Raw genomic sequence first — 11,775 nt, 5'->3', positions numbered from 1 at the left:
CAGGAGGAGATAGAAACACACAGCCGAGCACAAGGTTTTCAGCCAGCAAATCTCAAAAAAACTCCTACACACAGACTCTCCTGAGCCCACAACCTGAGCTTTGAGAAGATACGTCATCTACTGTGTCCTCAGTCTCTCACTCAGTCTACTTTTCTAGTACGACTTGAGAGTTAAAGACATGGTGTTAAAAATACTTCTGATAGTACATTTAAATTCAGATTGCAAGTCCAGTTTTGCACCACCATCTATAAACCAGCTAGCAACAAGCTCAGTGGGCTCGTTGAGGAAAATGCTGGTAAAAGTCACTCCTATAAAGCAGCAGATTAAACTCAATAAGGCTTCAGCGAAAGGAGGATGGAATTTTCGTTAGCATGGCTAATTAAGAGGAAAAAAACACCTTGGTAATCCAGATCAAACTCCTGGTGGCATATGTGATTGCAAACATCAAGCTTCTTTACCCACGCTAATGAAATCCGAGGAGGTGTTTGCATGCTGTCGGAGATAGCTATTAGGACTGAGGGAGCCCGCAGAGCCATTATTTTCAACTAATTCAGACACAGAAAGGGAATTTCTCCCAGCAGGTGAAGGATTAACGCTTGATTCTATAGTCCTGAGACATCACCAGCCAAATGTGATTTGGTAAGTGCATGTTGTGTAAATGCTAAAAGTGGATCACAAACATCAAGACTCTCACTGAAAAAGGTGAGAACGGTGTCCAGATCCTCAATACAACCAGGCTGGATGAGGTTAATTAGAACCTTTAAAGCTCCATGGATCCCACTCACGAGGATTTTTGTATAAAACTGGGGACTTTTGCAATTCTAAAATTAACGAGAAGGGGCTGTGCATCCCACTGCTGAATGTATGTGGGTGTAACATGCAGTTTTAGAATCCTTTAGAGTACCTGAAGAACATAGGCTTTGGAATTAAACCCCAAAAAGCATCCAGGATGACGAGTGTGCGAGTAAGAAAAACGAGAGCAGATCTATACAGGAACCCTCGTGGGCTTCTGTTAAGCTCCAATTGTTGGGAGGAAAAAGATATGAAACATTAATGTGCTGGCCTGGGAGGGAAAAAAAATAACTCTGGGAAGCAAATATCCCATCTCGGAGTAAACAGTTCCTGTCTGTAGCCTCTGGTCACAGTTTCACACAAGCGTTGCAATATAACACAGCGAGTGGGAAATCACTGCCTCCAATAATCAGAACGTGTTTTCAAGTGAAGATAAAGCAGCGTGAGAACAGGTCGGCTATCAGAAACGTCAGGTTACCGCAGAGCTCACGGGACCAATATTAAAGCAGCCCCTCATGCAGCCTCATTCAGCCGAATGAAGTGGCTGATGCGGGTTTTAACAGCTACTTAAACCCAGCTGGGGCTGAAAATAAGGCCGGTACTGATGATCAAGCACCAGAAAGCAACTTGTTTCTGCTGCTTTCATGCTGACCTTGCGTGTGACCTGCCCATAATATGTGCACTGCAAACTAGAAGAGAGACGCCAAGGATGCACCACGAGACGTTTATGCGTTTACATTTGAATCATGAGGGTTTTACCAGGCGTTTCTGCAGTGGACCGACAGCAGCAACATTTATCCTTAATTAATACACGCTAATTTCAAAATTGAAAAGAAAAATCTCACGAAGATCCCTTATTTTATCTTGAAACTCGTTGCGTTAATCCATACGTGTGAAATGGGACGCGGTGAGGTTTATTTATGGTCAGATCGTTGGTGTATGTTGTGCCAGCGCCTTGCGTGTGCGCGCTGCGTTGGTGACTCCCTCTCCTCCCGGCCTCGCCCGTCAGCACCGCGATGCTGGGGAGGATGGTGCAGAGAGAGAGCTACGTGTTGCTGCGCAGCAACAGATAAAGAGACAGAGACGGAGAGAGAGGAATTCCCTCGCACAAGCGCAACGGCGGCCGTCAGGGCGTGAGTCACTCCCAGAATTCCTCCCTGAATTCACGACTGAAGGAGGGCTGCGCCGGGTGGAGGCGGGACGGCAACAACCCCAGCCCCCGGGTCGATTCGGGGAAAGTGGAGTCGGTTTATTCCTACCTGGAGGCAGCATCGTGTCTGACGTATAGTGCTGAGGTGTCCTCCTCCTTTGAGCAAGCAGAGGAAGCCGTGCAGAGAGAGACGCGCCTGTCTGGACTCCACGGGGGCAAATCTGCGCGTTTAATGTACAACTTGGCCACAAACTGCAGGCTGTTGTCAGTGGAGTTGAGATGCGGAGCCTTCTTGCTGGAGGATTCGACAAACTGGCGGGTCTTTAAAGTAAGTTCCCCCTTCCTGCGTGCGCTTTCGTTGAACAGGTTGGAAGCGTCGTTCTTCGCGCGCACGTGTAGTTGTATAATTTACTAGTTTTATACTAAAAATAGATCTCACGTTTATCCAAATTCGACTAAATGAAGTCCGATTCTTCTGTTTATCCGTGCCTGAAGCCAAGTGCGCTCTGATTGTCCGCTGTCCGCCTCTTTGTGTCTCTGCGCGTCTCCTCTTCCACTCTCTCACCCTGAGCATCGTGTCTCTGTCCGTGTCACCAGCTCCAGATATGACGGGTCAGGTCTTGGGGGAACTGCACGGCGGGGCTTCTATGGATGACAACGCCGGCATCCGCATCAACGTGGGCGGCTTCAAGAAGCGCCTCCAGTCAGACACACTTTCCCGGTTCCCCGAGACGAGGCTTGCGCGTTTGCTCCACTGTCGCTCCAAAGAATCCATATTGGAGCTGTGCGACGACTACGACGACGCGGAGAAAGAGTTTTACTTCGACAGAAACCCCGCGCTCTTTCCGTACGTGCTGAACTTTTACCACACCGGGCGGCTGCACGTTATGGCCGAACTTTGCATCTTCTCCTTCAGCCAGGAGATCGAGTACTGGGGCATCAATGAGTTCTTCATCGACTCCTGCTGCAGCAGCACTTATCACTGCAGGAAAATGGATCAGGACCGGGAGGACTGGGATGACAAGAGCGATGAAGGGAGCACCACTTCCTCCTTCGATGAGCTCCTGGAATTTTACAGCGACGCCTCCAAGTTTGACAAGCAGCTGCTCGGGAGCATCAGGAGGCGCGTCTGGTTGATGCTGGATAACCCCGGCTACTCCGTGGCCAGCCGCATCATCAGCATCCTCTCCATCCTGGTGGTGCTGGGCTCCATCGCCACAATGTGCATGAACAGTATGATCGAATTCAGCTTGATGGACAGTGAGGGGCAGCCCGTGGAGGACCCCCGCTTCGAGGTCGTGGAGCACTTTGGCATCGGATGGTTCACCCTGGAGCTGGTCGCCAGGTTCGCGGTGGCGCCTGATCTCCTGCACTTCTTCGAGCACCCGTTAAACGTGATAGACCTGGTGTCCATTCTTCCTTTTTACCTGACCCTCCTGATAAACCTGGTGGTGGAGAGCAGCCCGGCGCTGGCCAACCTGGGACGCGTCGCACAAGTGCTGAGACTGATGAGGATTTTTCGGATCCTGAAGCTGGCCCGCCACTCCACCGGGCTGCGCTCCCTGGGGGCCACGCTGAGGAACAGTTACAAAGAAGTAGGCCTGCTGCTACTCTACCTAGCAGTAGGGGTGTCCTTTTTCTCAGTCATAGCCTACACGGTGGAGAAGGAAGACAACGAGGATCTCACCACCATCCCGGCGTGCTGGTGGTGGGCCACGGTCAGCATGACCACCGTGGGTTACGGAGATGTGGTGCCCGTGTCCATAGTGGGCAAGCTGACTGCCTCGGCGTGCATCCTGGCGGGTATTTTAGTCGTCGTGCTTCCGATCACGCTCATCTTCAACAAGTTCTCCCTCTTCTACAAGAGACAGAAGCAGCTGGAGATCGCGATGAGGAGCTGCGATTTCGACGAGGGGATCAAGGAGGTGCCCTCGGTCAACCTGAGGAACTATTACGCGCACAAAGTCAAATCCCTCATGGCCAGTTTGTCAAACATGAGCCGCAGCTCACCCAGCGAGCACAGCCTGACCGAGTCGATACACTGAGGCAGTTTCAGGCTCCGTGACCCCGCTTGTCCACCGTGGCTGCATGAGGAGCGGCTGAAAACGCTCCCTGAACTCCTTCGCTGTCTGACTGTTCGCCCCTTCGTAGTCCAGTGCGATAACGTGTTAGTGTGCGTGTCGGACACGTCGAGAACGTGAGCAATCGCGCAAGACAGCCTCAATGTGATGTTCACTGTGCAGTCGTGTGGCCGGAAAGAGCAGAATACGGCAGCCTGACCCCGGCAGAGAATGCTGTTGCTGTTCGCAGTCCTACTGTAGGTGGTGTTCCGCTGTAGTCCACCCTCCAGCTATGCTCGTTGTGATCAAATATGTCAGCCGTGTCACCCGTGGGGAATGTTGGTATGTGCTGTAGCTGTGTGGTTAAATGAAACTGTATTAAAAGAAAAAGCAAACCTCAAACAAACCTCTTCCCATTTCTTACGGTCTTCAAACGCCTCCTCGAGCAGTGAAACGTGTACATTTGAAAGGTGAAAGGCAACATTTGCGGCAGAGACTGATGCCACATCCAAAACAATCCGACAGGCGCAGCAACAGCCGCTCGGAGCTGACATGTCCAATATATTTATTCAGGAGATTCGGCCGTGGCTTCAGTGCAGCAACAACAAAAACGATTCCTCGAATATTAATCAGTGTTTTGCGAATAAACTGTCACAGAATTGTAAGTGATGCACGCATTAGCACGGCGGCTAAGACGCGTTCCTCCCCTTAAATCTCGCAGGTGCCTCCTTCACGTTTTGTCTCGGAGCATTTGTGTGAAATTGAGGTGAGCTCTCTGCACCCTCCTCCCTGCATCTGCTCCACGTCACTCGCAATAACACAGCGGGGGGTCCGCGCTGAAGGCCCAAATCAGTTTGAAGGAAAAGGAGCCTTTCGGTTCATTTACACAGTGGGTTTGAGACGCATCGCCTCAGATTCCTGCATGGACGCGGCAGCTTCATTCACATAGAGAGCTCCTTATTGCAAAAGTGTCTTTGTGAGTTCTATAAAAGAGATTAGTCACGATCTTTTCAGGCCAGTATGAAATCAGGTCATCTCTGTGAAGCTCAGAGTTGTCTATTTTAGGAAATAATCAGAGTTTCATAGAGAGATTAGCAGTTCCCGATCATACAATAGATAAACTACAAGGAGGTCGTATGTGACAAGACTTTTCTTTACAACAGTTATTGCAATAAATCTACACTGGAATATTTCCCAGAATCCTCAGTGTGATGATCTGTTTGATCTCAGGTTTTAGAATGATGGTGTTGGAGCAAAACCCTTGGGGGCAACGAGGAACCTGAACTACGCCGCAGGCTGGATGAAATGACCCAGTTCCAGGAATCAGTTCTGTTAAAGGCGACGTCATTGCCATAAAACTGCATTTAAGGCACCTTGTGGAAGGAAACTTGTGGTTTAAACAGAGACCCTGAAGCATTAAGCTAATTAAAGGAAAGTGTGCCGGGTGGACTCCCCAACTATAAATTGTGTGAATGGTGAGGGTTTGGTGCTGACCTTTCTTTGATTATAAAAAAGGAAAAAATGCTCAGCTCAAGTATGTGCAGTAATCACACAGCATAGGTTCAGTTTCTTTATTGGTTCCTCCCCAAAAGTCAGAATTTCAGTCCACGTGTTGGTTGATTATTTCTTCACATCTCACCTATGAAAATCCTCAATGATGTGCAAGAATGATGAGATTTCTGCAGGTTTCTGTCCCCCTTTTATATTTCACAAAAGGACATCAGGCCATGATTCATTCTGTAGAGTTAAGATCATTTTTAAAATGGTAAATCTGATGCACTGTAGCAGCATGATCGTGCTCACTTACTAATTAGGTAATCCACTAGTTGCCGGCGGTTTTCCAAGTATTTCTGTGGAGCTCATTTGAAAATGTTTCCTTAGAGGCCAATTAGATCAGTCATATTTTTTCACTCCTGGACCTTTAAAATCCCCAGACCATCACTGCCTGGGGCACACTCAAAACACAGCGCAGGGCAAAAATAGAAAAACAAGTAAATGCTTTTCCCGCTGACAGCAGGTGACATTTCGACAACGCGGGCGCGTCGAAGAAGGACAGCGGTTAACCTTTTCATGCTCGGGAAATGGCAGCCAATTATAGAATTTGGTAAAAGATAGCGATGTACTTCAGGAGTGTTGGAAATGCAAGAGGAGATGTGGCCAGTGTCACTCCTGAGTGGAGGTCACTGAGATTCCTGCGGAGGAAGATGAAGATGTCTGGAATCTCTGCTGGCTCCACTGCATCATTATCCTGATAGATGTGATGGATCCTCAGCCCAGATGGCTGCCCAGATTGTTGCTTTCTTCTTTAACCTTCAAATCCAGTTCAGCCACTTCTAACATAATAAAGAAAAAAATACATTTGAAAGAAAAAATCTTCCACTTGTTTAATGGTCAAAATACAAAGACATAGTTGCTCATATGCTAATAGGCTAATCTGAATAATCAGCCACAAAATCAAAAGAGTTCATCTTCTCTACCAGACAGTGACTTTTCTGGAATGTTTAATAGGTTTTAAATGAAGTAAAGGGAGGAAATTATGAAAACGAGGGGACAGTTTGGAGGCTATATCATGTAGGATCCACATGTAGGATCATGTGTTTGAACATACTGTTTACACTCCAGACAGTGTGTCTAATGTGGAATTTATTGGATCTGGCAGCGCACATGTCATCTTCAGCTCGACGTAACGGTGATGTAAAACTCTGTTACTAACCAGACAATCTGTGTTGCTACACATTACCATCTGCTACTATTTCCTTCCTTTCAACGCGGGGGGATGATTGGATCTTTGCTTGTATTTACTCGTCCTTGATGTGACATCGGAACAGTGTAGCTGAATATCACCTATGGGTTGGATGCAAATCCAGAATGCAGGCTGTGTCGACAAGAGCCGCTAGTTTTATTTCAAAGCGCATGAGTGAGAGCAAAACAGTCACGGATCAGGCAACTAACCCGACTTTGCTAACACAGCTAAAAATCTGCCTTAATGTTGCGAACAGGAGAGATTTCTCTCCCCCAAAACTAACTTCTGCTCTCAGACCCATGGTGTTCTTTTTAGTGTGACAGCTCAGCAACTCATTTGTTGAAACAGACACTTTGGGACCTAAATCAGTTACTGCAGAACTTTAATGGAAAGCACTTAGTGCATAATGTGTTAACTCCTGGGTTGTATAATTTTAGTCTTAACAGCCGAAGAAGTTGCTAATGTGCTTTGGCAGTTTTATTTGGATGGTAGCGGCTGATGTAAGAGCAAAATACTTAAATTACAAGCCTGTATATTTCAGGACCCTTTAAATGCCAGCAGAGGAGCTGAGTCCGAGCTAAGTGCCAGTGCAAGCTAGAGTGGATGCTTCAGTGGCTTCACTAAACATGACACCGGGGGGTGCGTTAACCCTTAGTTTCCCTGTCAGAAGGTGTTACGTAATACCAGTAGGAGCCGGAATACAAAAATATGCCATTTTGGTGCTCCTACAGTTAAAATCCACGGTCCAATTCAGTAGCACCAATTAGCCTGACTTGCAGATCCACTATTTGGACGGTTCCCATCGGGTAGATTGCAGACACATTTAAATCAATTCCTGCCCCCAAAACACAAAGAAGAGAGGTTGCATTAATTGCCAAAAAGATGTTTGTACCTAGTGAGATATCATTTTGAAGTCCGGCAACCCTGTAAACATCGTTATAGAGCAATGATATCCGGTATTTTCAAGCACAAGATCCGTATCACAAGATCCGCAGGCCCGTCTGAGTAAAGAAAGAGTTATCTGGAGATAGATGCCGGGCAGCACAAGTGACACAATCACTCTCCTCTGTTAGCAGATCAGCACAGTCTTTCTGTCTCAGCAATGCATCGCTTCTCCAGTATGTTCCTCTCCTTTTCTCCATCGATTTTCCAGGATCTTCATCTTACTCAACAGTGGGGGCTTCGTTCAGCAGTGGGGACTGGTGATAATTGCCTAATTTGTTATAATTGCGGTGCTGTACCTCTACTGTGGTGGTAATGGCCTCTGAAATCCACCTGGCATTAGAATTTTAGCGCTGCAACCACTGTTGGGGGGGAATACATGCTGTCGAAATGAATGTGTGTTTCTGTAAATTCCTACTTCCAGGATTTCCAATCCCTTTCTATGAGTAACCAGAGTCCTTCAGAGGACCCTTTAGTACAGACTCAGACCTGATGTGATCATCCTGGAAATTCCCATTTTGATTCAGAGGTGTGGGGGAAATGAAAACTCACGGCTCGACTGCCTGAGCCTGAAAATTAAATTTCAGCATCACGTTCCTGGTGCAGCTCACATCTTGAAGCGTTGCTGCAGAGGAATACACAACCAGAGGCCAACCCAGTGATGGCAGAGTCTGCAGCACAGCTGGATTACACATTTAAAAATGGATAAAGGGAGAGTGAGTGGGTGATTACGTTTAATGGTGATTTAAAAGGTGGAGCAGCACGTCGAGCTGCAGTGAGATAGTGATGCTGTGAGCATTCATCTCTGGGTTATTCAGAACGCTGAAGGGACCAGCTGAGAGACCCTGGGTCTGATCATTGTTCTCCCACTTGTGGCCACAGAGGTGTGAATAAAGAAAGAAGAAGAAAACAAGTCGGTCCACAGATTAATGGCTTCTCCTTATATATCATTACGGGGTCCACCGAGCCATATATCTATTACTGCGAACACCAAATACTGTGTATTCTGCTGATCTCCTCTATAAAGAGGTCTTCAAGTGGCCTTTACGAGGTCTTTCATTAAGGGTGTGTTTGTGTAGAGTTAAAACTAAATGCATTAGCACTGTAATCAGTGTTAATGTGAGTCTGTTTTACTGGATACGCTCCGTAAAAACCTGTTTTTAAAACCAACTGCCTCATCAAATAAAATTACTGGTGCAAGAGAAAGAGTTCAGGACTAAAGCAGACATCTTTAATCAATTAGTCTCGACTGTGTTTGGGCTCACACTCACGTGCCGGTCACCCGTGCACGTCCGTGACTCTGTGTTCTGGTACGGATGAGGCGTCGCTCCCAACGGTCCATCTCAATTCCAGTCACATCTGTGGGAGCTGCACTGCGCCGACCGGGCACCTACAGGAGGTGCTGAGGCGTGTGGCTGGTGCGCCGGAGTGAGACGCAACAACAGGACCTTTCTTAAGGAAGCCCTCCGTTGAGGGGGCGTGTCGCTTGTGCACCTCAGGGACAGGACGTAGTGGTGTACATGCTGTCAAATGCATTCTGGTGAAATGCCACAACGATATCCCCTTCCTGAGAGGAAGGGAATCACCCGGATCTCCAGGGCCGCTGGGGACCGATGCATCATTTGTTAGAGCCTATTACTCTTTCATGGACCTCCTCAGTAATTGAGTCCTCCTCACATTCAGGAGAAGATTCTCTGGAACCGCATTTAATAAAAGTACATTTCTCAACATTAAATTGTGATTTAAAAAGAGTTGGGATATGGAATTTTGTCTCTATCGAGTCTCTCCAACTAATTTCCCTCTGCTTCAGATGCTGAGCGAGGAAGTGCACGTCACAGTCCGCCTTTCACAAAGAAGGTCAGCATTAATTAAACTTTGAGATGACGGTGATGGATGGTTGGTGTTTCCTCAGCACACTCGGTTATGGGCGGTTGTAAATGGGGCCCATCACTTGGATTTAGATTTATTTATCCTAAGGTGGGAATTTACTTGGGTTTTCCTTTGAAAATGGAAAGTCAGACTCTAATAATTCAGACTCTTTCATGCCTCTGCACATTCTGACAGGAGATCCTGCTAACAATATTATGATCTGAAACTCTCTCAATACCTTTTTTTTGCTTGCTATTTCAATGTGATGTGTGTGTGTGTGTGTGTGTGTGTCTCTCTCTCTCTTTTTTTTTCTCTCTTTTTTTGTGCATGCAGACACCTGGAGCTTGAATAGAGCTTGATCATTCATTATTCACCAGTCAAAGCTGCTGCACGTCTTGATGTTTGCATTTAAAATATATTTCATGCATTTTCCCTTTTTGCTGTACCAACATGGTTGTGCTGGAAAAATCAAGAAGAGCCTCTGCGTGCAGCTCACCAACAACATCTGTCAGGTTAATGACATCACTGCTAAAAAGTGATAAAATCTGGAAGAGCAGAAGGAAACCACAAGGGCAGCACTTTGGAAACAAAGCTGCTTAAACATTTAAGCATTGTGGGGGTTCTGAAACCTTTGAGTCACATGAGCAACAACCTAAATGATCAATTTTCAGGCAACATGCAGCAGAAATGATTGACAGCCGTTTCCTCACATCTGTTGTGTTGTTAATGCTTCCTGCTTACTTAAGGTCACACTTGGCTTAAATCATCGAATTCCTGTCAACTTGCTCATTAATTCTGGCAGCCCCCCCGTCATCTGCCACCATGCCATCTGTTATTTTTTGTTTGTGTTGTGGCATAAATTAAAGAAGAATCAGAATCTCCCGTTTCCTTTAGAAGCCACTTCAGTAGTCTCTCTGCCTGCATTTAAACAGTCGCTGAGCTTTAACCGCTGATGAAGAGGCCTCCTGCATGAGCCTGTCAGATCTGCTGAACGCAGCCTGCAGACGAGGCCATAAAAATGATAGAACTCTCCCAATGGGAGCGGTTTGGATTTAAGGTTAATTACCACTTTGTACTCTCGGATGTGTCCAAAAAACCGCTCCTAACACACGGTCTCGTCTCATTTACAGGCTTTGGAATAGATAAAATTTTCATTCTTAAAAGTCCTCTGACATTTGCTGCCATAATGTGAGCCATTTCAATTTCTTTGTTCTTGATGACACTGAGATCTTCCTGTCTGAATAATGTACAGTTTACACTGCAGGGAAAAGGGACTAAATTTTAATGAAAGTAGATGGAAAACTGAAGGGAAGAGCCAATCAGAGAGAACCATCAGATTTTAATGCACTGGTGCAGACGTGATTGAAAACGTTGCCCTTATAATCATCCAGCATGTGTTGTTTTCTGCTTGTGTTGTTACATAAACCTCAAAAAACACATTTTCATGATCACAATCTGCTTTAATTTCCTCCTCAATCAAATGGAACATTAATTACCGATTATCTGTGTGCTAATCGTGCACACCACACTGATTTGGATCCTCAGAAGAGTAACTTTGTGAAGAGTTTGCAGATTTAGGAAGACAACCCAATCTGGATTTAAAAGCTGCTCGGTGCGCTCAGAATTGATTTGATGGAGAGAAAACTGCATTTTTCTCCAAGCAAATGTAGTAGAAATAGACCCACAATTTTATTTGGGTTTTATTTAAATGTTGAGAAATGTCAAGAAAACAATGTGTAGCATACTGATTTCATGACCTAATGCCCGAATGACCTGTGTGCAAATTAGCCATATCGTTTGAACGTTTGGAGGTGCATCACAGGTTCAGGCATGGCGAAACATCGCAGTAATGAAGCCGACCTCTCTGAGGCTTCTTTGTTTATTCATGCAGAACAAGAGCGAGGCTTCAAAACATTATCTCAGGTATAAATCAGCATCCCGGAGATCAAAAGGAGGCTCAGCAAAAAATAGGATTCTATATGTGCAGCAACGCAACGGTGATTAACCTGACATGAAGGGTCTTTTCTTGAAGCTCGCATTGTTGTGTTCATTTCCTGTCACACTCTCAGCAACCCATTTGTGGTGTTGATAGAGAATGGAGTCATCTAAGGGAGCAAGTCTGCATTTCCCCTCACTTTCCACTGATATTTAGGCTTTTTAACTGGGTCATGGAGCAGAAAAGTTCAAAAAGATTTATGGGAAAGCTGCACAATGTGGTC

General features: G+C 46.2%; 1 protein-coding gene across 1 annotated transcript; it reads left to right on the top strand.

Annotated features, from left to right (window-relative positions):
• Nucleotides 1–1,839: 1,839 nt before the first annotated feature.
• On the top strand, nucleotides 1,840–4,400 carry LOC101074784 (potassium voltage-gated channel subfamily S member 2). Its single transcript, XM_003965838.3, has 2 exons — nucleotides 1,840–2,270; nucleotides 2,540–4,400. The coding sequence occupies exon 2, from the start codon at nucleotides 2,548–2,550 to the stop codon at nucleotides 3,985–3,987; it is 1,440 nt and encodes a 479-aa protein (XP_003965887.1). The 5' UTR covers nucleotides 1,840–2,270; nucleotides 2,540–2,547; the 3' UTR covers nucleotides 3,988–4,400.
• Nucleotides 4,401–11,775: the final 7,375 nt, after the last annotated feature.

The sequence above is a fragment of the Takifugu rubripes genome, chromosome 7, assembly GCF_901000725.2.
Source record: "Takifugu rubripes chromosome 7, fTakRub1.2, whole genome shotgun sequence".
Taxonomy (NCBI): Eukaryota; Metazoa; Chordata; class Actinopteri; order Tetraodontiformes; family Tetraodontidae; genus Takifugu; species Takifugu rubripes.
The sequence above is the reverse complement of the archived record's forward strand: the minus strand, read 5'-3'. Positions and strand labels throughout refer to the sequence as shown.

Bases quoted from the DNA above. Each gene is read 5' to 3' on its own strand.
- LOC101074784 (XM_003965838.3), top strand. From the start codon at position 2,548: ATGACGGGTCAGGTCTTGGGGGAACTGCACGGCGGGGCTTCTATGGAT.